The sequence below is a fragment of the Bufo gargarizans genome, chromosome 1 (genome assembly GCF_014858855.1).
Source record: "Bufo gargarizans isolate SCDJY-AF-19 chromosome 1, ASM1485885v1, whole genome shotgun sequence".
NCBI lineage: Eukaryota > Metazoa > Chordata > Amphibia > Anura > Bufonidae > Bufo > Bufo gargarizans.
Genome location: NC_058080.1, coordinates 122,364,070 through 122,390,642, shown reverse-complemented (window position 1 = coordinate 122,390,642; position 26,573 = coordinate 122,364,070). Strand labels below are relative to the sequence as shown.

At 43.9% G+C, this 26,573-nt stretch overlaps 1 protein-coding gene across 5 annotated transcripts in view; it reads right to left on the bottom strand.

The window, feature by feature from the left end:
• The window catches only part of PRIMPOL (primase and DNA directed polymerase), a 111,476-nt gene that overhangs the window by 64,117 nt on the left and 20,786 nt on the right, over positions 1–26,573 (bottom strand). For 2 of the 5 annotated variants that reach the window (XM_044297500.1, XM_044297517.1), the window contains exon 2: positions 215–334. The exons of 1 other annotated variant lie outside the window; for it this stretch is intronic. In XM_044297500.1, coding sequence (XP_044153435.1) covers positions 215–311 — 97 coding nt within the window. In that variant the 5' untranslated portion in view covers positions 312–334. Of the gene's footprint in view, positions 1–214; positions 335–23,658; positions 23,708–26,573 lie in introns of all 5 variants that reach the window. 2 more of the 5 variants (XM_044297508.1, XM_044297534.1) reach the window with 2 other exon arrangements.

The window sequence follows — 26,573 nt, the reverse complement described above, 5'->3', positions numbered from 1 at the left end:
AATAAAGCAGGTTCAATCCCTGCAGTTGGGCGCAAGTCAAGTAGGGAGTGGGAAATAAATACATAGTCCAGGCGGTGATATGTGTTGTGAGATGCGGAGAAGTATGTGTAGTCTTTCGTGGTAGGGAATAAAATTCGCCACACGTCTACCAATTTAAGAGATCTGAGATGTCTCTTGAAGCTACGGGCCACCCCAGGAGAGATAGAGGACCTACCGGAGGAGGCATCTAGAGATACGTCCAGAGGAAAGTTGATATCGCCACCCAGAATGATCGGCAGGCCGTCCGCGAAATCAGTCAAAGCGGAGCACATCTTGGAAGCGAAACGAGACTGTCCTGAATTAGGAAAGTAAACGTTAGCAATTATCAAAAGTCTTGACAGCATGGAGACCTTAATAAAGAGGAAACGACCAGAAACGTCAGAGACTGTGTCTAAGATTTCGCACGGTAGCGATTTGTGGACAGCAATGGAGACGCCCCGAGATTTGGACTCGGAATGTGTACAATGCGACCAAGTCGTGAAATACCTGTTTTTGCAGGAGGGCACATGGCCAGTTTTAAAGTGTGTCTCCTGCAAAAGAGCTATAGAGACCCTTTGTTTATGCATATTATACAAAATTTGATTCCGCTTAGCAGGTTCATTGAATCCATTCACATTATAAGAGCTAATTCTAACAGACGCCATCTAAGAAAGCAGGTGCAGTAGACCAAGGTACATTATTGTCAGGGACAAAAGGGAGAGGGGGAAGAACGGCAAGGAAGACAGAACAAGACAAAACAGGGGAGACAATACATACAGACGTGGACAAAATTGTTGGTACCCTTTGGTCAATGAAAGAAAAAGTCACAATGGTCACAGAAATAACTTTAATCTGACAAAAGTAATAATAAATTAAAATTCTATAAATGTTAACCAATGAAAGTCAGACATTGTTTTTCAACCATGCTTCAACAGAATTATGTAAAAAAATAAACTCATGAAACAGGCATGGACAAAAATGATGGTACCCCTAGAAAACACAGAACATAATGTGACCAAAGGGACATGTTAATTCAAGGTGTGTCCACTAATTAGCATCACAGGTGTCTACAACCTTGTAATCAGCCATTGGGCCTATATATATGGCTCCAGGTAATCACTGTGTTGTTTGGTGATATGGTGTGTACCACACTCGACATGGACCAGAGGAAGCAAAGGAAAGAGCTGTCTCAAGAGATCAGAAAGAAAATTATAGACAAGCATGTTAAAGGTAAAGGCTATAAGACCATCTCCAAGCAACTAGATGTTCCTGTGAGTACAGTTGCACATATTATTCATAAGTTTAAGATCCATGGGACTGTAGCCAACCTCCCTGGACGTGGCCGCAGGAGGAAAATTGATGACAAATCTAAGAGACGGATAATCCGAATGGTAACAAAAGAGCCTAGAAAGACTTCTAAAGAGATTCAAGGTGAACTTCATGCTCAAGGAACATCAGTGTCAGATCGCACCATCCGTCGTTGTTTGAGCCAAAGTGGACTACATGGGAGACGACCAAGGAGGACACCATTGTTGAAAACGAATCATAAAAAAGCAAGACTGGAATATGCCAAACTACATGTTGACAAGCCACAAAGCTTCTGGGAGAATGTCCTGTGGACAGATGAGACAAAAATCGAAGTTTTTGCCAAGGCACATCAGCTGTATGTTCACAGACGAAAAAATGAAGCATATCAAGAAAAGAACACTGTCCCTACTGTGAAACATGGAGGAGGCTCTGTTATGTTCTGGGGCTGCTTTGCTGCGTCTGGCACAGGGTGTCTTGAATCTGTGCAGGGTACAATGAAATCTCAAGACTATCAAGGAATTCTAGAGAGAAATGTACTAGCCAGTGTCAGAAAGCTTGGTCTCAGTCGCAGGTCATGGGTCTTGCAACAGGACAATGACCCAAAACACACCGCTAAAAACACCCAAGAATGGCTAAGAGGAAAAAATTGGACTATTCTAAAGTGGCCTTCTATGAGCCCTGACCTCAATCCTATTGAGCATCTTTGGAAGGAGCTGAAACATGCAGTCTGGAAAAGGCACCCTTCAAACCGGACACAACTGGAGCAGTTTGCTCATGAGGAGTGGGCCAAAATACCTGCTGAGAGGTGCAGATGTCTCATTGACAGTTACAGGAAGCGTTTGATTGCAGTGATTGCCTCAAAAGGTTGCGCAACAAAATATTAAGTTAGGGGTACCATCATTTTTGTCCATGCCTGTTTCATGAGTTTATTTTTTTACATAATTCTGTTGAAGCATGGTTGAAAAACAATGTCTGACTTTCATTGGTTAACATTTATAGAATTTTAATTTATTATTACTTTTGTCAGATTAAAGTTATTTCTGTGACCATTGTGACTTTTTCTTTCATTGACCAAAGGGTACCAACAATTTTGTCCACGTCTGTATACCCACACTAAGTACAAGAGGCATGAACCAGTGGCAAACCATCTGAAAAGATGACATCTCAGAGAAGTCTCTGCCACACACACTCAATCGGAGGAAGCAGTAGAAGCCCAGGATGAGCAGACACTCTCCCGCCATTTTTACTGAACAGAAAACAGGCGAACAGCTATTATATAACCATAGTACTACCCGTACGGCAATCTCAAATCAAGGCCTAGCCTTGGCCAGGCCTGGCAACATTGCAGGTAACACATACAGGTGAGTAAAAAAAAAAAAAAATAGAACCGACAACATATCAGAAAGGATGATATAGAACAATGGGCAGAAAGCCCAGTACGTGGGCCTAAAGAAAGGAGATTAACCCCCAGAGTCACGGGGACTTTTTAGCCTTTGCGGACCGTGGAGAAACTTGCAACCATTGTACTCTGTCTGGCAGCTGTGCAGGAGATGGCATCACAGGCCAGTCAGGGAGCGAGATCTTTGGCAGTGAAAAGGACTCCAGGAACTTCGGGAGATCCTCCAGGTCTCGGAACGTCGCTGTCTTGCCGTCCTTCTTGGCATGAAGCTGAAACGGGAAGCCCCAACGATATATGATGTCCCTTTCCTTCAGCAAGGTGAGAATAGGGCGCACCGCTCTCCGTAATTGAAGTGTCCTCCTTGATAAGGCAGGCAGGATCTGTATCGGGGTCCCCTGATAGGACAAGTCCTCGGACTGGCGCGCTGCCTTCATGATGTCCTCCTTGACTCTGAAAAAGTGCACCCGGCACACAATGTCCCGCGGTCTGTTGGGGTCATCAGATTTAGGCCCAAGGGCCCTGTGGACCCGATCGAGCTCGATGGGGGAATCGGACGAGCCCTGCAGCAGGGAGCTAAACAACTCCTGAACAGAGGCCTCTAAGTCGGTCGGTGTGACGGACCTCGGCAGACCCCTAATCCGTAGGTTATTTCTACGGTGACGATTGTCGATGTCGTCAATGTGGGATAGGATCTGGGATATCTGTGAGGAGTGGGCCAAAAGCACCTGCTGATGGTCTGCCAGATGATCAAAGACAGCCTCCTGTGCTTTTTCGGAGGCCTCCACCCGGTGACCCAGATGTACGATCTCCCCCTTCAGTACCTCCATCTCTGTCTTGTAAGTTTGCTCTAGGCGGGAGACCGAGTGCTCCAAGTCGTCCTTGGTAGGTAGGGCTCTCAGTTGTGCACGCAGGTCCCATCCGATATCGGAGGTGCACGAGGAGGGACTCCTGGAGTCAGTGTCTGAGGGAGCCGATCGGGAGGCACTTTCTGGGAGCGGCGTGGAGGTGCCGGCGGCCATCTTGGGAGCTCCCTGATGTCCCGCTGTGCTCGACTGGGAGCCGAAAAACTTCTGAATACCGGCTCCATCCCCCGGCTGGTCAGCGTCCGCCGTGTTCTTGGCTGTCTTCCTCCCCATATCTGTCGGTTAAAGGCTGATAGGAATCGTGGAAATAGCTTAATTCGTCAGAATGGCGGGAGAGCTGCAGCGACGCACGTCTCACTCTGCCATGAGCAAGCCACGCCCCCCCCCCCCCATATGTCTACTTTCTGTGTTTCAGTTTTACATAATATTTTTTTTCTCAAAAATGCTTTGTTTTTTTAAACATCTTTTTATTATTGATCAAGATGCATAGTACAATGAATACATCATTCATACAAATGATATACATGACAGCATTATACAAGAAAAGAGATGTCACATCTTGATTTACAAATTGAAAAAGATGATATCTTTATTTTATTTTTTTATTTTTATTTTCCTCACAATTCCCTCCCCTCTATGTAACACCCCCAAGATCCAACTCCCCTTAAACCAATAGTAATTCTGACTGTGTAAGACCAGCATACGATGCATCACTTTTATGCCCCTAGATCTTATGGGATGATCTCCTTGTCTATCCCTCACTAAAATAAATATCAAATTTCCAACCTTCCCAAGGTTCCTTTCAGGCGAGACATTAAGTACCACTTTGTCTGCCTGGACGGTTTCATTAACTCCTGTATTTCATCGTCTGAAATACATTTTTCCACTTTTTTTTTATAAACCTGCCTATGTTTTTTTTTTTTTATACTTTTCAATCTCCAGCCTCTCCATGTACAGTACGTACTTCATTGTTCCCATGACTTCTTCCCATTCTGGCACCGACGGTTGAAGCCATTTTCTTAGAATAGACTTTTTAACAGACATGAGCAGCACATGTATCCCACTTTGTTACCGCCCGTCCCTGTGAGTCTGATGGATCACTCTGAATGTATTGGAAAATACACTGCATCGGGTCGAGTTTCACTTCTACCCCCCCCGTATTTTCTGTATGTACTGAACAGTTTGTGACCATAGTGCTTGTAAGTCTGGGCAGGTCAGTAGGCCATGAAGATTTGCCTGAGGTAGTAAACATTTAGGGCAGCGTCCCTGATAGTGGGCTGGGGCCTCTTTGTATTTCAAATCAAAGGCATATGTTGCTTTGTGCATTATGCGCAATTGTGTCTCTCTCCACAAGATGATCGACAAAAAATAAAAATGGCTTTCAGAAAATGGAGAGAAAAAAAGACCATGCAACAGTACCCTGCAAACCAGATAAAGTACAATAATGCCATAGTCACAAAAAATATTATAGTGCTAATGCTACGCTTGTTTATAAAGTGAGATGCTTGGCAAATGCATTTTGTACTACACCATCTGAGCCTGTCTGCCGAACATCAAGGCGATCTCTGTAAGACGGGTCCTAACACTAAATACTACCTGTTATGTGCCATAAAGTTCAGGAAGTGTTGGATCCACATGCATGCTGGGTCCACTCTGCCTTTTACCATTTTTGGTGCCATAATGGCCTCCATTACTTACAAGGGGTGCAGGTACCAACATGCATGCCGAGCCCACTCCATACCTTGCCTTGTGCCAGACAGCTTCCAATAAATGTAGTGAGAGCAGGCCAAAGCTTTATAATGAAACTAATTAAAATCAGCCTATGGGGCAGACAGGCTAATTAGGAGTGCACGACTCGCTGGAGTACCATATCTCCAGCACTGCAAATCGGCAAAGAAAAGGGGGTTAGTCAGCACATCCCAATGCGCAGGTGCACGCTGCCATGGCTAAAAACAGAGACAAAAAGACAATGCAATAGCACCCTGCAAACCAGATAAAGTACAATAATGCCATAGTCACAAAAAATATTATAGTGCTAATTGGGATGTGCTGACTAACCCCCTTTTCCTTTCAGAAAATGGAGACACAAAAACATACTTTCTTTCAAAATGCTTTATTATGTAAAACTGAAACAAAGAAAGTAGACATATTTGATATCCTTGCGTCCATAACAACCTGCTCTATAAAAAAAAAAAAAAAAAAAAAAAATAGCACGATCTAACCTGGCAGATAAATGTTGTAAAAAATAAAAACAGTGCCAAAACAGCCATTTTTTGGTTACATTGCCTTGCAAAAAACTTAATATAGTGCAATTAAAAAATCATACGTACCCCAAAATAGTACCAAAAAAACTGGCACCTTAGTTTCCAAAATGTGGTCACTTTTTGGGAGTTTCTACTGTAAGGGTGCATCAGGGGGGCTTAAAATGGGATATGGCTAATTACCTCATCTGTACAGGTTATACTTGTTGAATCGATAATTTTTCCGTTGAATGTATGCATCTTTACATTTAATAAAGCTCTTTGAAATAAAAAAAAAAAAGAAATGGGACATGGCATTTTAAAACCAGTCCAGCAAAATCTGCCTTCCAAAAACCATATGGCATTCCTTTTCGTCTGCGCCCTTACATCAGTTTACGACCACATGTGGGGTGTTTCTGTAAACCGCAGAATCAGGGCAATAAATATTGAGTTTTGCTTGGCTGTTAATCCTCGATGTGTTAAAGAAAAAAAATGGATTAAAATGGAAAATCTGCCCAAAAAGTGAAATTAGATTTTCCTTTAATTCTTGTGGAACACCTAAAGGGTTAACAAAGTTTGTAAAAATCTGTTTTGAGTAGCTGAGGGGTGTAGTTTCTACAATGGGGTGACTTCAGACCTGAACTGGTCCTTAACCCTTTCAGGACCAAGCCATTTTTTACCTTAAGGACCAGGCTATTTTTTGCAAATCTGACCAGTGTCAGTTTATGTGTGAATAACTTTAAAACACTTTTACTTATCCAGGCCGTTCTGAGATTGTTTTTTCATCCCATATTGTACTTCATGACACTGGTAAAATGAAGTCCCAAAAATTTTTTTTTTTTGCACAAAAAAATACCAAATTTACCCAAAATTTTGAAAAATTAGCAAATTTCAAAGTTTCAGTTTCTCTACTCCTGTAATACATAGTAATACCCCTAAAAATTGTGATGACTTTACATTCCCCATATGTCTACTTCATGTTTGGATCATTTTGGGAATTACATTTTATTTTTTGGGGACGTTACAAGTAGGGGTGCACCGAAATGAAAATTCTGGTCCGAAACCGAAACCGAAAATTCAGGATACCCCTTGACCGAAACCGAAACTGCCTTTTTGCCCAAATACTTTTAAAAGACCCCCCACCCCATAACAGTGCCATCCACAGACCCCCACCCACCCCATAACAGTGCCATCCACAGACCCCCACCCACCCCATAACAGTGCCATCCACAGACCCCCACCCACCCCATAACAGTGCCATCCACAGACCCCCACCCACCCCATAACAGTGCCATCCACAGACCCCCCCACCTCATAACAGTGCCATCCACAGACCCCCCCACCTCATAACAGTGCCATCCACAGACCCCCACCCACCCCATAACAGTGCCATCCACAGACCCCCACCCACCCCATAACAGTGCCATCCACAGACCCCCACCCACCCCATAACAGTGCCATCCACAGACCCCCCCACCTCATAACAGTGCCATCCACAGACCCCCACCCACCCCATAACAGTGCCATCCACAGACTCCCACCCACCCCATAACAGTGCCATCCACAGACCCCCACCCACCCCATAACAGTGCCATCCACAGACCCCCACCCACCCCATAACAGTGCCATCCACAGCCCCCATTGTACAATTAATAGATTAATAGAAAATAGCGGGGAGGAACTGGGAGGAGGAGCTGGGGGCCGGTGCGTTCACTGTTCTCCGGCCCCCAGCTCCAGTAGTTATAAAATGTTGTACAATTAATAAGAAATCTATTCATTTGGCCCCCCTCTGCAGTATTACATTCAATACAGCCACATCATACTCACAGGGCTGTCATCTTAATGCTGGCCGGCCGGGCAGAGGAGCGGCAGCGTCACAACTGACGTCATGTGCCCGGCCTACTTTCTGAATGAAGGAGGCGGCGCAGGCATGTGACGTCAGTCGTGATGCTGCCGCTCGTCTGCCCGGCCGGCCAGCACAGCCCTGTGAGTAGGATGTGGCTGTATTGAATGTAATACTGCAGAGGGGGGCCAAATGAATAGAATGCTTATTAACTGTACAACATTTTATAACTACTGGAGCTGGGGGCCGGAGCACAGTGAACGCACCGGCCCCCAGCTCCTCCCCGCTATTTCCGGCCGATATGTAAAAATATCGGCAGAAACAGATTAGGTGCATTCTCGGCCGATATTTTCGGCCGCCGAAATTTCGGTGCACCCCTAGTTACAAGGCTTAGAAGTTTAGAAGCATTTTTCGGAAAATTTCCAAAACCAAATTTTTAGGGACCACTACAGCTCTGAAGTCACTTTGTGAGGCTTACCACCCAAAAATGACTCCATTCTATAAACTACACCCCTCAAGGTATTCAAAACTGATTTTACAAACTTCGTTAACCCTTTAGGTGTTGCACAAGCATTAATGGCAAATGGGGATGAAATTTTAGAATTTCATTTTTTTGCCTAATTTTCCATTTTAACCCATTTTTTCCACTAACAAAGCAAGGGTTAACAGTCAAACAAGACTGTATCTTTATTGCCCTGACTCTGCCGTTTAGAGAAACACCCCATATGTGGCCGTAAACTACTGTACGGCCACACAGCGGGGCGTAGAGTGAAAGGTGCGCCGTATGGTTTTTGGAAGCCAGATTTTGCTGGACAGTTTTTTTGACACCATGTCCCATTTGAAGCCCCCTGATGCACCCCTAGAGTAGAAACTCTATAAAAGGGACCCCATCTAAGAAACTACACCCCTCAAGGTATTCAAAACTGATTTTACAAACGTTGTTAACCCTTTAGGTGTTCCACAAGAGTTATTGGCAAATAGAGATGAAATTTCAGAATTTCAATTTTTGGGCAAATTTTCCATTTTACTATTTTTTTTTCCAGTTACAAAGCAAAGTTTAACAGCCAAACAAAACTCATTATTTATGGCCCTGATTCTGTAGTTTACAGAAACACCCCATATGTGGTCGCAAACCGCTGTATGGGCACACGGCAGGGCGCAGAAGGAAAGGGATGCCATATGGTTTTTGGAAGGCAGATTTTTCTAGACAGTTTTTTTGGGCACTATGTCCCATTTGAAGCCCCCCTGATGCACCCCTAGGTTAGAGACTCCAAAAGAGTGACCCCATTTTGGAAACTATGGGATAAGGTGGCAGTTTTGTTGGTACTATTTTAGGGGATATATGATTTTTGGTTGCTCTATATTACACTTTTTGTGAGGCAAAGTAACAAAAAATAGAAATTCTGAAATTTCATCTCCATTTGCCACTAACTCTTGGGGAACACTTAAAGGGTTAACACAGTTTGTAAAATCAGTTTTGAATACCTTGAGGGGTGTAGTTTCCAAAATGGGGTCACTTTTTGGAGTTTCTACTCTAGGGGTGCATCAGGGGGCTTCAAATGGGACATGGTGTCAAAAATACCAGTCCAGCAAAAACTGCCTTCCAAAAACCATATGGATTCCTTTCCTTCTGTGCCCTGCCGTGTGGCCATACAGCAGTTTACGACCACATATGGGGCATTTATATAAACTACAGAATCAGGCCAATAAATATTGAGTTTTATTTGGCTGTTAACCCTTGCTTTGTTACGGGAAAAAATGGATTAAAATGGAAAATTTCCCAAAAAATAGGTGTTTTGGCACTGTTTTTATTTTTTATTATTTGCAACGTTCATCTGACAGGTACGATTATGTGCTATTGTTATAGAGCAGGTTCCTACGGACGTGGCAATACCTAATATGTCTACCTTTTTTAATTTATCTAGGTTTTACACAATCAAATCATTTTTGAAACAAAAAAAATCATGTTTTAGTGTCTCTATAGTCTGAGAGCCATAGTTTTTTCAGTTTTTAGTCGATTGTCTCAGGTTGGGTATCATTTTTGCGGGATGAGATGACGGTTAGATTGGTACTATTTTGGGGTGCATATGACTTTTTGATCGCTTGCTATTACACTTTTTGTGATGTAAGGTAACAAAAAAATTGCTTTTTTGACACCGTTTTTATTTAAAAAATTTTTACAGTGTTCACCTGAGGGGTTAGGTCATGTGGTATTTTTATAAAGCAGGTTCTTACGGACGTGGCAATACCTAATATGTCTATCTTTTTTTAATTTATCTAGGTTTTACACAATAATATCATTTTTGAAACAAAAAAAAAATCATGTTTTAGTGTCTCCATAGTCTGAGAGCCATAGTTTTTTCAGTTTTTAGGCGATTGTCTCATGTAGGGGCTCATTTTTTGTGGGATGAGGTGACGGTTTGATTGGCAATATTTTGGCGTACATCCGACTTTTTTGATCACTTTTATTATCTTTTTTGGGAAGTAAGGTGGGCAAAATTTCTATTTCCTCATAGTTTTTATTTTTTTATTTTTATGGCGTTCACCGTGCGGGGAAAGTAACATGATTGTTTTATAGATCAGGTCGTTACGGACGCGGCGATACCTAATATGTGTAGCATTTTTTATTTATTTTATTTTTATTCAGTGATAAATGTTTTTTTTTTATCTTTTACTTTTTTCACTTTTTTTTTAAACATTTTTTTTGACCCAGACCCACTTGGTTTTTGAAGATCCAGTGGGTCTGATGTCTGTATAATACAGTACAGTACAATATACTATACAGTACTGCACTGTATTTTACTTACAGTTTGCCTGAACAGACCTATGCTTTCAGCATAGATCTGTTCAGTACCATGAACAGCAGGATGCCTGAGAAGGCATCCTGTTGCCATGGGAACCTTCCCCGTCTGTCACAACTGCGCAGACGGGGAAAGGTGAGGACGGGGCTGGCGGGGGGCTGTCCGGGGGCTCTCTCAATCTCCCATCGGGGGCTGCAAAGGCACAGCAGCCCCCCGATCGGAGAGGGAGGGAGCTCCCTGCGCTGTTAACCTTTTCCATACAGCGGTCCGTACGGACCGCTGTATGGAAAGGGTTAAACGGCTGACATCGCATCAACGATGTCAGCCGTTTATACCAGGGTGCCAGCAATGTGCTGGCACCCTGGTATACCCACTAGAAACCAACGATTATTGAAGGGGAGGCGGGCGGGGGATCGCGATCCCGCCTGCCGCACCGCCCGCAACCCTCCCCCTGCACCACCCGCCCACATAATACCATTCAGGGGTGCAGGGGGGGGGGGTAAAAAAACGTTATTTGGGGAATTTTAAAGTTTCTGATCCCTGCGGTCAGGGACCGCAGGGATCAGAAACGACATAAAGCGCTAAAAAACCGCAGGTCTGAATTGACCTGCGGTTTGAAGCAATCGCCGATACGGGGGGGTCACAGGACCCCCCTCGGCATTGACACTGGGTGCCTGGCTGTGTGTAACAGCCGGCACTCAGCGCTGTCACCATGTCTGCAGACATGGTGACAGTTTAATGCCATGACGTTTATACTTGTCATGGAGCACTAACTAGCAGTGCTTTATGACGAGTATACACGTCATAGGTCGGGAAGGGGTTAAAGTGGGTTTTGGAAATTTTCTTAAAAATATTAAGAATTGCTTCTAAAATTCTAAGCCTTCTAACGTCCTAAAAAAATTAAATGACATTTACAAAATGATGCCAACATAAAGTAGACATATGGGGAATGTCAAGTAATAAATATTTTATGAGGTATCACTTTCTGTTTTAAAAGCAGAGAAATTGAAATTTAAAAAATTGCTAATTTTTCTAAATTTTGGGTAAATTTGGGATTTTTTCATCAATGGCGAAATACAGTACAGACCAAAAGTTTGGACACACCTTCTCATTCAAAGAGTTTTCTTTATTTTCATGACTATGAAAATTGTAGTTTCAACTTGAAGGCATCAAAACTATGAATTAACACATGTGGAATTATATACATAACACAAAAGTGTGAAACTGAAAATATGTAATATTCTAGGTTCTTCAAAGTAGCCACCTTTTGCTTTGATTACTGCTTTGCACACTCTTGGCATTCTCTTGATGAGCTTCAAAAGGTAGTCACCTGAAATGGTTTTCACTTCACAGTTGTGCCCTGTTAGGTTTAATAAGTGGGATTTCTTGCCTTATAAATGGGGTTGGGACCATAAGTTGAGTTGTGGAGAAGTCAGATGGATACACAGCTGATAGTCCTACTGAATAGACTGTTAGAATTTGTATTATAGCAAGAAAAAAGCAGCTAAGTAAAGAAAAACGAGTGGCCATCATTACTTTAAGAAATGAAATAAGAAATGAAGGTCAGTCAGTCCGAAAAATTGGGAAAACTTTGAAAGTGTCCCCAAGTGCAGTCACAAAAACCATCAAGCACTACAAAGAAACTGGCTCACATGCGGACCGCCCCAGGAAAGGAAGACCAAGAGTCACCTCTGCTGCGGAGGATAAGTTCATCCGATTTCAGCCTCAGAAATCGCAGGTTAACAGCAGCTCAGATTAGAGACCAGGTCAATACCACACAGAGTTCTAGCAGCAGACACATCTCTAGAACTGTTAAGAGGAGACTGTGTGAATCAGGCCTTCATGGTAGAATATCTGCTAGGAAACCACCGCTAAGGACAGGCAACAAGCAGAAGAGACTTGTTTGGGCTAAAGAACACAAGGAATGGACATTAGACCAGTGGAAATCTGTGCTTTGGTCTGAGGAGTCCAAATTTGAGATCTTTGGTTCCAACCACAGTGTCTTTGTGCGACGCAGAAAAGGTGAACGGATGGACTCTACATGCCTGGTTCCCACCGTGAAGCATGGAGGAGGAGGTGTGATGGTGCTTTGCTGGTGACACTGTTGGGGATTTATTCAAAATTGAAGGCATACTGAACCAGCATGGCTACCACAGCATCTTGCAGCAGCATGCTATTCCATCTGGTTTGCGTTTAGTTGGACCATCATTTATTTTTCAACAGGACAATGACCCCAAACACACCTCCAGGCTGTGTAAAGGCTATTTGACCTTGAAGGAGAGTGATGGGGTGCTGCGCCAGAGGACCTGGCCTCCACAGTCACCGGACCTGAACCCAATCAAGATGGTTTGGGGTGAGCTGGACCGCAGAGTGAAGGCAAAAGGGCCAACAAGTGCTAAGCATCTCTGGGAACTCCTTCAAGACTGTTGAAGACCATTTCAGGTGACTACCTCTTGAAGCTCATCAAGAGAATGCCAAGAGTGTGCAAAGCAGTAATCAAAGCAAAAGGTGGCTACTTTGAAGAACCTAGAATATGACATATTTTCAGTTGTTTCACACTTTTTTGTTATGTATATAATTCCACATGTGTTAATTCATAGTTTTGATGCCTTCAGTGTGAATCTACAATTTTCATAGTTATGAAAATAAAGAAAACTCTTTGAATGAGAAGGTGTGTCCAAACTTTTGGTCTGTACTGTATATTAACTCAAATTTATGACTATCATGAAGTACAATGTGTCACGAGAAAACAATGGCATGGATAAGTAAAAGCGTTCCATAGCTATTACCACATAAAGTGACACGTCAGATTTGCAAAAAATGGCCATGGCAAGAAGGTGAAAACTGGCCCGGGGTAGAAAGGGTTAAATACAGTATGTAATGGACAAGTATACTGTTTTTAATATGTCTATTTTTGTTTATAGTATCCATGGCAAAGTGGTTGTGACCCTGAAGTTGTGGTGAAGTGGATGCAGAATAAGGGCTCATTTACACGAACGTATAGGTACTGTTTCAGTATTGCGGACCGCATATGATGATCCGCAACAAATGGACAACATTTCGTGTGCATTCCTATCACAGATGCGGTCCCATTAGCTTTAATGGGCCCGCAAATCCGGAGAGGTGCAGAACGGAACCCCACAGAAGCACTACGTAGTGCTTCGTGGGGTTCCATTCAGCAAAAAGATAGAACATGTCCTATCTTTTTGTGGAATGGAGGGATGAGGACCCATTCAAATTGAATGGGTCTGGATCCGTCCCGGAGGTTTCACGAACGTTCTACGTGCATTGGGGACAGCAAATTGGGGCCCCAATGCACGGAACGGAACACATACGTTCGTGTGAATGAGCATTAAGGCTATCTGCTGTCACGATAAGGGTAGGAGGAAAACTCCACACTGAACACAGGAGGGAATGGGAACAGTAACTGGGCCTGGAAACTAGGGAAGAAACAGGTCACCTCCTAGACAATCCGGGCCCTGACTACCTAACAATATGAATAGACCTTAAAGGTAGGAACATTCATATGCAGAATACCTAGGCCCTGATTTCCCGATAAGGCCCTGGAATAAGATTAGGACCAGAGACAACCCATTCCTTCCCAGATGGACGAATGGAAGTCTCTTTCTCAGGCCCAGATACAACAGCAGGGAATTTAACAAATACAAAAAAAAAACCGCAACGCTTCTGTAGAGATGGAAGAACAGGAAAGACAGAGAGCTTCATTTGGGTTTGGGTTTGAGCTAGTGTGAGGTTATCTATTGCATAGTCAGAAGGGTGGGGTCAGACTATAAAGGTAGAAGTGATAACCACTGAGCAACAGCTGAGAAAACTAAAGTGGTCTTTAACCCCATCAACACTGAATGAAGAGAAATCAAGAGGCAGTTAGATTGCTCCACGCTCAGCCAGCCAGTCTCTCTGATCTCCTGACACCAGTCACCTGAGGGACCGTGACACCTGCACACATTGCGTATTAGGCTACTTACACACTCGCGTTTTGTGCGGATCAGTCATGGACGGATCCGTTCAGATAATACAACTTTGGTGTTGCTGAGCTCACCGGTGCGTTCCTTCTTTTTAAGAATGTTCCAAACAGTTGTTTTGGCCACACCTAATGTTTTTGCTATCTCTCTGATGGGTTTGTTTTGTTTTTTCAGCCTAATGATGGCTTGCTTCCCTGATAGCGACAGCTCTTTGGATCTCATCTTGAGAGTTGACAGCAATAGATTCCAAATGCAAATAGCACACTTGAAAGGAACTCTGGACCTTTTATCTGCTCATTGTAATTGGGATAATGAGGGAATAACACACACCTGGCCATGGAACAGCTGAGAATCCAATTGTCCCATTACTTTTGATCCCTTAACAAGTGGGAGGCACATATGCAAACTGTTGGAATTCCTACACCGTTCACCTGATTTGGATGTAAATACCCTCAAATTAAAGCTGACAGTCTGCAGTTAAAGCACATCTGGTTTGTTTCATTTCAAATCCATTGTGGTGGTGTATAGAGCCAAAAATGTTAGAATTGTGTCAATGTCCCAATATTTATGGACCTGACTGTATTTGCGTCCCACAGAACTATATAAACATATCTGTAACGAAATCTGAGGTAGATAGACAGATTTAAGATTTTCCTAAACTTGCATTATCAATAGCTGTATGTCAGTGTCTTTTGATCTATTAGGCTACTTTCACACTTGCGTTTTAGGTGCGGATCCGTCTGGTATCTGCACAGACGGATCCGCACCTATAATGCAAACGCTTGTATCCGTTCAGAACGGATCCGTTTGCATTACCATTTTTTTTTTGTTCATGATAATGCAAACGGATCCGTTTTGACTTACATTGAAAGTCAATGGGAGGCGGATCCGTTTTCAATTGCCCCATATTGTGTCAGTAAAAACGGATCCGTCCCCATTGACTTACATTGTAAGTCAGGACGGATCCGTTTGGCTCCGTTTGCAAGCAGCGTTTTGATGTCTGCCTCCTGAGCGGAACGGAGGCAAACTGATGCATTCTGAACGGATCCTTATCCATTCAGAATGCTTTGGGGCTGAACTGATCCGTTTTGGGCTGCTTGTGAGAGCCTTAAAACGGATCTCACAGGCGGACCCAGAAACGGCAGTGTGAAAGTAGCCTTAAAGGGGCTGTCCGGGACCAAATTTCTTTAAAAAAAAAACCAACAAAACAAAAAAAAAAAAAAAAAAAATTGTTTACTCACAATGTACATCTAAATAAAGGTGCCTCCATATATGTTCGGCTATTGTCGCCACTTCTATGTGGCTCCAACGTTCCCCCAATCATTGTTTATCTTTCCCGGCTGCACTGTGTGTCCTGGGGCAGCGTGGCATAAGGTGGTTACAGCTGTCTCTCTGCTCCGCTGTAACTCCGCCCCCTCATCAATTTTCACCTACATTCATTCTAAAGCTCCTTGATGACATCACCCGACTGGAGGGGTGGGGCTTAGCAAAATGTCGGCCAGCCTAGTTACCGCCCTTTGTACTATTAGAGCAATGTCCCCAATCCCGGACAACCCCTTTAAGGACTTATGCAAATTGTGCCTCTAGATGCCAACCAGTCTGCAAAAAGGTGAGACACTCCACATTCTCAGAGGAAACTCCATTTAGCACTGACCTGCTACTTGCAAGCCATATCGGCATACTAATGAAGACCTGGAAGGGGACACTAAAAATGCAGGGCAACCCTAGACATGGTGGCTGCTAATTCAGCAGGTGGTCTAAGCCATTCAGTAGGTGGATGAAATAATATCAGAAGCCATAACTCCGACCTCAACACCCACATCCTCAGAACCCTAGTAATTGTGTTCAGCCTGAGATGGGCTTCGGGGAGAGTCTAGACACCCTGTACTGGACAGGAGGCATTTCTCGGTATTCAGGATCTGGCCTTCTAGAAATCATAACTCGATCATATTTTGTATGACCAGGACGAGGCGACTCAGATTATGGGATCTTACCTGTACCTGCAGTCCCCGTCATACAGCGAGAAATTGCTGTAATTCATATTGCCACATCGGTCAGCTGTTTGGGAAGGTGGGGCAAAAACCTGAATAATAATCAGACGTCCCAGAAGGCCGGACCAAAAGGATGGAGGTTCCATCACAGCCCACCCCTTGGCAGACTGCCTGAATCCTCAGCTGTCCCCACAGCCGGAAATAACTGCTGCATCTCAGTAAGCCAATATTCTGTATTTTATCCCTTTTATTTTATCTGTTCACTGCATTGTTATTGTATGTATATTTCCAGGACGTCCTCCATGACAGCACCCATGGAGGATGTCCTTATTGGCTTCTGCAGGGTCAGGAAGAGAGACAGTTTAAAAGGCCCCTCCCCACCCCCTCTCTCCAGTGTTCTTCCTGTAACTACGGGGATAGGGGAAGTGAGACAAACTCCCTCCTAGTTAGTTAGGTAGGGAATGGGGCGAGTCTGGTCGGGGGGTGCTTACCTCTCCTCTTCAGACTGCGGTAGCCCCTTAACCAGCACCCCTCTGGGAAGTGGTCCCCTGGTTAGTCCCCCGGTACCTTTTCTGAGTGGCCGCAAGGATCGGGGACGCCGTAGCCGCTTCTCACTTCCAGAGCTCTGGGCTCGGCAGCGGCTCCTGCGCTCCCCTGTGCACGCTAGGCTTGGATTGCCGAGCGCTCCCTCGTGACCGGAAGCCAGCACGCGTCACCGGAAATGTCGTGGTGGCGCGCATCGGCATGCTGGAGACCTTCTGCATCAGGAGGTCTCGCATATCTAGGGGGTTGACACTTCCTTGGAATGAGACAACCCCCCCCCCCCGTGAAGAGCAGGAGGAGGCGGAGCCAGGCGGCGACGGGCGGACCAGTAAGTAAAAGATAAAAAAACTATTTAAATGTCTGATGGCAACCTGGTGAGGTTGCATCATGGAGGTCCAGGCATCTAACAAGCAGGAGACTTGTTCAGACTCCCCTGTCCAGGCACCTGTAAGTAGCTGCTCTATGTGCTTTGACAGTGGTGTTTTTTGGAATCTTTTGACTCTGAAATTAGTCTCTATTCCCTTTTCCCTTAGACTACTAAAGAGTCAGGGCACAAACCACATGGAGACCCTGAAAAGAAGGGAAAGAAGTGTGCGACCTGCCAAACAAGGCTTCTGGAGCCATATAAAAAACTGTTATGCCCAAAATGCCTTTCCAACATTCTTAAGGACGAGCGGTAGGGCTGCACGATATATCGCAAAATTAATCGAATCGCGATAATCTGCAAATGCGATATGGCGATTTGGCCGACCCGAAAATGCCATGATTATATATGAAGGGGCCCCGCGCACATAACTGGCTTTGTGTGTAAAGTATTTTACTAGTGTGTGAAACAATCTCTCTCCTATTGATAACAGGTCCAGCCTCTGTACTCACTGTCACAATGAATGCACTGCAGCGAGCTGGCCGGCCGGCCGGCGCGTGACTGACGTCACTTAGTAACGCTCCTGCTTCCTGAAGTGGGAGGAGCGTTACTAAGTGACATCAGTCACGCGCCGGCCGGCCAGCTCGCTACAGTGCATTCATAGTGACAGTGAGTACAGAGGCTTGCCATGTTATCAATAGGAGAGAGATTGTTTTACACACTAGTAAAATACTTTACACACAAATCCAGTTATGTGTGCAGTTTAGGACACATAGGGCCATGATAGGGACCAGCATAAGATGCTATATGTCTTATGCTGGCCCCCCTCATGGCCCTATGTGTCCTCCCACAGATCCATCCCATAACAGCGCGTCCTCCCACAGATCCACCCCATAACAGCGCGTCCTCCCACAGATCCACCCCATAACAGCGCGTCCTCCCACAAATCCACCCCATAACAGCGCGTCCTCCCACAAATCCACCCCATAACAGCGCGTCCTCCCACAAATCCACCCCATAACAGCGCGTCCTCCCACAAATCCACCCCATAACAGCGCGTCATACCCAGCCGCATCAGCGGTTCATATGGGAAAATCCAAGCAAATAGACCTCTAGCACAATTCCCTTAAAATATTGCATCGCATATCGTTATCGCAATTTTTAGGGCCCTAATCGCAATCGCACAAAATTCCCATATCGTGCAGCCCTAACGAGCGGTCATCCCTACTTTCAGATTTGAGGGCTATCGTAAGAGAGGAGGTGCAGGCGGCAACCTCGAGCCAGAACCCAGACCCAGTACCATCTCCCCCCCCCCCCCCCCCCTTCAAAAGAGCCAGGATCCAGTCAGACTCTGATTCAGAGAAGAGGGATTATGTGCTTCAGATGAAATGGAAAACGATGACTCAGTGTCCTATCCTCAAGATGAACAAAGAAGATATTTCTTTTCATCCGAGGACCTAGATCCTCTACTCACCTCCATTAGGCAGACCATGGCTATTGAGGAGGAGGAAGAGACACGCTCAGTTGAAGATGAAATGTTCGGGGGTCTTAAAGTCAGGAAAAGGAAGGTCTTCCCAGTAAATAAAAATTTAAAAGACCTGATTACAGAAGAATGGGCAGATGGAGAAAAGAAGCTCTTCATTCCCAGAGAATTAAAAAATCTACTGCGCTTTGATCCGAAGGAAACTAATCTCTGGGACGAGGTCCCAAAAGTAGATGTCCAGGTGGCCAAGGTAGTGAAAAAGACCTCAATCTCATTTGAGTATTTGTCGCAGCTGAGGGATCCCATGGATAGGAAGTTGGATGGTCTGCTGAAAAAATCCTGGGAGTCAGGGGCAGCTACAATTAACACTAACATTGCTGCCACTTCAGCTTCCAGAGCCTTAGTCCTATGGATAAATCAACTAGAGAATAACCTCAGAGCTAAGACATCCATGGAAGAGATCCTAGAGTTACTCCCTCCGCTAAAGATTGCCTCAAGTTTCCTGGCGGACACTTCACGGAATCTATTAGATTTGCAGCCAAATCTCAGTCTCAGACTAACGCTGCTAGAACTGCCCTATGGCTCAAGTCCTGGTCAGGGGATGTAGTCTAAAAACAGACTCTGCTCCATACCATTCTCTGGTTCTTTCATGTTCGGCCCAGTCTTGGACTCTATCCTCCAGAACGCGGCGGATAACAAAAAAGGGTTTCCTGAGGAGAAACCTAAAAAGCCGCAGCCCTTTTCGTAGACCCTCTGGCCAGAGTCAGGCCAAGTCTTGGAGGGAAGGGTAAATCAGGCTGTTGGAGCTACCCCAAAAGGGGGCAGGGGAAGGGTTTTCTCTTTAATACCAACACAGGGAAATCATGATGCCAGATCGGTAGGTGGGAGACTTCATCACTTTTGGGAAAATTGGAAGCGAGTTACCCACAATCAGTGGATCCTGGACTCAATCAGGGACGGCTTCAGGATAGATTTCAGAGATCCTCCTCCACAAACCTTCCAGTTGACTTACTTCGAATCTCCTCTCCTCCAGCAACAACTGCTGTCAGACGTACAGAAGCTTCTGAGTCTGGGAGCCGTCACCCAGGTCCCTTCTCCCCAACATTTCACAGGACACTATTCAAGACTATTTTTTTGTGAAGAAACCAGACGGGTCAATAAGGACGATCATCAATCTAAAATTTTTAAACAAGTGGGTGACCTACTACAGGTTCAAGATGGAATCAATAAGGTCCACTACTCCTTTAATCCCTCCAGGTGCTTAACTCTGCACATTGGATTTCAAGGATGCGTACTACCACATCCCCATACATCTTCAACATCAACAGTATCTAAGGTTTGCGGTAAAGTACAAGGAAGAGATTCTTCACTACCAATTTCAGTGCCTGCCATTTGGGATCTCATCTGCCCCCCGCCTCTTCGTGAAGATAGGCCATAATTTACAATACTATCTTCGCCAGAGTTCGATTACAATTGTGCCCTACTTGGACGATTTTCTGCTGATGGCAGATTCTGTACAAAAGCTGGAGGGGGACATCCATCAGACTCTGGCCCTATTCAAAGATCTGGGGTGGATTGTGAACTATCAAAAATCGGACCTGGTACCAGACACGAGGACACAGCACTCCTTTCTGCCAGAGAGGAAACAAGTCAATATAAGAGAAAAGATGGAGTCGTTCAACAGGAAGAGAACCCACGCAATCAGAGAAGCTATGCAGATCCTGGGACTGATGACCTCCTGTATTTCAATTATACCTTGGGCCCAGTTCCACTCCAGGCCCCTTCAGGAGGCAGTATTGACAGCCTGGGCCAGAGACCACCGCTCTCTGACTTCCAAGATAAGATGGCCAGACAGTATTGAAATCCCTGTCCTGGTGGATAGAACCCGAGAATTTGGAGAAGGGGGTCCCGTGGAATATGACTCCAGCCATAACAGTTACCACAAACGCAAGTCTAAGTGGCTGGGGGGGGGAAGGCATGTGTACCAACATATCTTCCAAGGTTTTTGGGTACTTCGGGACAGAATAAGGTCCTCAAATTACCGGGTACTGAAAGCAGTACTGAAGACGCTGAGAGCAGCCAAGCACCTTCTCTGCGGTCAATGCGTCAGGATATTATCAGACAATATAACAGTTTGTTATCTGAAGAGACAGAGCAGAACCAGATGCCTGCTCCTTCAGGATCTAAAACAACATCCGATATCCACCTCAACCGAGGGATGATTACTCTATCCAAGTAATTGACTAAGCCTATGGCAGCTATCATATATATATAGAACCTACACAGAGAATTGCCAGACCGCTTATGCTATTCAAAGTCTTTATTACAAAAAATCACAAATATTTGCATGATTAAACATAAAAACAATACAGTGCAGGAGATAAAAACGACATCACTGGAGGAGATCTACAGCGGATCTAAGTCCATAAGTATTCAACATGATTTTCACTTTTTTAAAGTGCATGTGCAGCAGAATGACAAATAAATGTATAACAAATATTAAGTAAGTCTTTGGACATTTACCCATGCTGTTTCTCCTCCAGGTTGGCGCCATCCTGGAGGAGAAACAGCATGGGTAAATGTCCAAAGACTTACTTAATATTTGTTATACATTTATTTGTCATTCTGCTGCACATGCACTTTAAAAAAGTGAAAATCATGTTGAATACTTATGGACTTAGATCCGCTGTAGATCTCCTCCAGTGATGTCGTTTTTATCTCCTGCACTGTATTGTTTTTATGTTTAATCATGCAAATATTTGTGATTTTTTGTAATAAAGACTTTGAATAGCATAAGCGGTCTGGCAATTCTCTGTGTAGGTTCTATATCCTTCAGGATCTAGCAGATCAGATTTTCACATGGGCGGAAAGGGAAGTTCTGTCCATTTCAGCGACCCATTTAAAAGGTTTTCAGAACTCGACAGCCGACTTCCTAAGCCGTCACAGAATCGACGCTGGGGAATGGAGCCTGAACAAACAAGTTTTCAAACAGATCTGCCAGGTATGGGGCCATCCAGAGATAGACCTCTTAGCGTCCAGGGAAAATGCACAGCTGGACTGTTTCTACTCTCTAAACCCCAGTGGAAGTCCAGTGGCAGTAGACTCCCTATCCCAGAGATGGGACATGAAACTGGCATACGCCTTTCCTCCTTTGCCCCTAATCCCGGCAGTCTTAAAAGAAGATGAGGACCAGCCCTACCACTCTGATCCTAATTGTGCCAGACTGGCCCAAGAGAGCCTGGTACCCATCTTAAAAGAAATGTCAGTCAGAGATCCGTTTCCCCTTCCATGCAGGAAAGACCTGTTAACGCAAGGCCCTCTGGAACATCCCAATCTCAACAAGCTGAGACTGACTGCCTGGATCATGAGAGGCAGACCCTGAGGAAGAAGGGTCTCTCCGATCAGGTAATATCAACTCTGCAACAAGGCCGTAAACCAGTAACTTCGGCTATATCTTAAAATAAGGAAGAGATTCTCATCTTGGCTAGCCCCAAATCATCCAGGGACTGGAAATCCATCCATAGGCCACATACTAGATTTCCTCCAGAGAGGGTTTGATATGGGTTTAAAACCTAGCACACTCAAGGTGCAGATCTCGGCCTTAAGTAACTGCTTAGACTTTCCCTTAGCAGAACACAGATGGGTTAACAGGTTTATCAGGGCAGTTTCCAGAATGCGACCCACTTTAAGACAAACTGTTCCCACGTAGGACTTAAATGTAGTACTGAACAGCTTATGTGATTCTCACTTCGAACCCATTGAGGATATATCTGACAAACTTCTATCGTTCAAGACAGTATTTCTACTAGCTATCACTACTGCCCGTAGGATGTTCCATGGACCTTATGGTATTAACCATTGAATTTCTGACCGAGGCGATATCTGCCAGTAAAGAGAAAATAACGTCCATTGAGACGCAATTGAAAGACTTATTACCTGCTGACGAATTAACTGCCCTGAAGTCCAAAGTGGATAAAATTTGTATTGATCTCAAGCAAGATATTGAAAGTACCAAACGTCAAAAATTTATCAGAGATTCTGAGGACTATCAGAACAAACGCGTATACAAATGGCAGGACTTGTCAGGCACTGCTACGCCACTATTTACTCGGCCTCAGCGCCGGGGAGGCTCTGTCATCTGGATCTGGCAGCGACTCCACAGTTGGAGCATTCCACTCAACTTTTTTAGGAAGAAGGAGACAAAGACCCCAGCCAATAAAAAATCATCATTTTCCGCTAACTTGTGACAAAAAATAAAAAGTTCTATGAACTCCCTATGCCCATCAGCGAATACCTTAGGGTGTCTACTTTCCGAAATGGGGTCATTTCTGGGTTTTTTCTACTGTTTGGGCATTGTAGAACCTCAGGAAACATGACAGGTGCTCAGAAAGTCGGAGCTGCTTCAAAAAGCGGAAATTCAAATTTTTGTACCATAGTGTGTAAACGCTATAACTTTTACCCAAACCATTTTTTTTTTTATCAAAGACATGTAGAGCAATAAATTTGGCGAAAAATTTATATATGGATGTAGTTTTTTTTGCAAAATTTTAAAGCTGAAAGTGAAAAATGTCATTTTTTTGCAAAAAAAATCGTTACATTTTGATTGATAACAAAAAAAGTAAAAATGTCAGCAGCAATAAAATACCACCAAATGAAAGCTCTATTAGTGAGAAGAAAAGGAGGTAAAATTCATTTGAGTGGTAAGTTGCATGACCGAGCGATAAACGGTGAATGTAGTGTAGTGCAGAAGTGTAAAAAGTGGCCTGGTCATTAAGGGGGTTTTAGCTAGCGGGGTTGAAGTGGTTAAAACGCTTTGACTTACCCAGGCCGTTCTGAGATTGATTTTTCGTCACATATTGTACTTCATGACACTGGTAAAATGAAGTCAAAAAAATTATTTTTTTTGCACAAAATAATATCTAATTTACCAAAAAATGTCTAGAATTTGCAAATTTCAAAGTTTCAGTTTCTCTACTTCTGTAATACATAGTAATACCCCCAAAAATTGTGATGACTTTACATTCCCCATATGTCTACTTCATGTTTGTAGCATTTTGGGAATTATATTTTATTTTTTGGGGATGTTACAAGGCTTAGAAGTTTAGAAGCAAATTTTTAAAATTTTCAGAAATCTTCAAAATCCCACTTTTTATGGACCAGTTCAGGTTTGAAGTCATATTGTGAGGCTTAGATAATAGAAACCTCCCAAAAAGAAACCCCATCTAAGAAACTACACCCCTCAAGGTATTCAAAACTGATTTTACATACGTCGTTAACCCTTTAGGTGTTGCACAAGAGTTATTGGCAAATGGGGATGAAATTTGAAAATTTCATTTTTTTGCCTTATTTTCCATTTTAACCCATTTTTTCCCACTAACAAAGCAAGGGTTAACAGCCAAACAAGACTGTATCTTTATTGCCCTGACTCTGCCGTTTACAGAAACACCCCATATGTGGCCGTAAACTACTGTACGGCCACACAGCGGGGCGTAGAGTGAAAGGTGCGCCGTATGGTTTTTGGAAGCCAGATTTTGATGGACTCTTTTTTTGACACCATGTCCCATTTGAAGCCCCCCTGATGCACCCCTAGAGTAGAAACTCCATAAAAGTGACCCCATCTAAGAAACTACACCCCTCAAGGTATTCAAAACTGATTTTACATACATTTTTAACCCTTTAGGTGTTGCACAAGATTTAATGGAAAATAGAGATACAATTTCCAAATTTCACTTTTTTGGCAGATTTTCCATTTTAATATTTTTTTTCCAGTTACAAAGAAAGGGTTAACAGCCAAACAAAACTCATTATTTATGGCCCTAATTCTGTAGTTTACAGAAACACCCCATATGTGGTCGTAAACTGCTGTACGGGCACACGGCAGGGCGCAGAAGGAAAGGAATGCCATACGGTTTTTGGAAGGCTGGATTTTGCTGGACTGTTTTTTTTGACACCATGTCCCATTTGAAGCCCCCCTGATGCACCCCTAGAGTAGAAACTCTAAAAAAGTGACCCCATTTTAGAAACTACGGGATAGGGTGGCAGTTTTGTTGGTACTAGTTTAGGGTACATATGATTTTTGGTTGCTCTATATTACACTTTTTTGTGCGGCAAGGTAACAAGAAATACCTTTTTGGCACAGTTTTTTTTTTGTTATTTACAACATTCATCTGACAGGTTAGATCATGTGGAAATTTTATAGAGCAGGTTGTCACGGACGCGGCGATACATAATATGTATACACATTTTTTTATTTATGTAAGTTTTACACAATGATTTCATTTTTAAAACAAAAAAAGTTTTAGTTTCTCCATAGTCTAAGAGCCATAGTTGTTTCAGTTTTTGGGTGATTATCTTAAGTAGGGTCTCATTTTTTGCGGGATAAGATGATGGTTTGATTGGCACTATTTTGGGGTGCATATGATTTTTTGATCGCTTGCTATTGCACTTTTTGTGACGTAAGATGACAAAAAATTGCTTTTTTTACACCGTTTTTATTTTTTTACGGTGGTCACCTGAGGGGTTAGGTCATGTGATATTTTTATAGAGCCGGTCCATACAGACGCGGCAATACCTATTATGTATACTTTTTTTTAATTTATGCAAGTTTTACACAATGATTTCATTTTTGAAACAAGAAAAATTATGTTTTAGTGTTTCCATAGTCTAAGAGCCATAGTTTTTTCAGTTTTTGGGCGATTAAGTAGGGTCTCATTTTTTGCGGGATGAGATGACGGTTTGATTGTTACAATTTTGGCGTACATGCGACTTTTTTGATCACTTTTATTACCTTTTTTGGGGAAGTAAGGTGGGCAAAATTTCAATTTCATCATAGTTTTGAATTTTTTATTTTATGGCGTTCACCGTTCGGGTAAAGTAACATGACCGTTTTATAGATCAGGTCGTTACGGACGCGGCGATACCAAACATGTGTAGGGAATTTAATTTTTTTCATTTTTAATCAGTGATAAATGTGTTTTTTGATTTTTACTTTTTTTCACTTCTTTTTAACCCAGACCCACTTGGTTCTTGAAGATCCAGTGGGTCTGATGTCTGTATAATACAGTACTGTACTCTATATAGAGTACTGCACTGTATTTTACTTACACTGAACAGATCTATGCCTTCAGCACAGATCTGTTCAGCACCATGGACAGCAGGACGCCTGAGCAGGTGTCCTGTTGCCATGGGAACCTTCCCCGTCTGCCACAACTTCGCAGACGGGGAAGGGTGAGGACGGGGCTTCGGGGGGCTCTCTCCCTCTCCCATCGGGGGGCTGCAAAGGCACAGCAGCCCCCCGATCGGAGAGGGAGGGAGCTCCCTGCGCTGTTAACCTTTTCCATACAGCGGTCCGTACGGACCGCTGTATGGAAAGGGTTAAACGTCTGACATCGCATCACCGATGTCAGACGTTTATACCAGGGCTGGCACCCTGGTATACCCACTAGCCACCAACGATTATTCAAGGGGAGGCGGGCGGGGGATCGCGATCCCGCCTGCCGCACCGCCCGCAACCCTCCCCCTGCACCACCCGCCCACATAATATCATTCAGGGGTGCAGGGGGAGGAAGAACATATATATTTTGGGCATTGTAACGTTTCTGATCCCCGCGGATCAGAAACGGCAAAAAGCTGATCAAACCGCAGGTCTGAATTGACCTGCGGTTTGTTGCGATCGCCGACATGGGGGGGGGGGGGGGGTCACGGGACCCGCCCGCGCATTTAGCCTAGGTGCCTGCT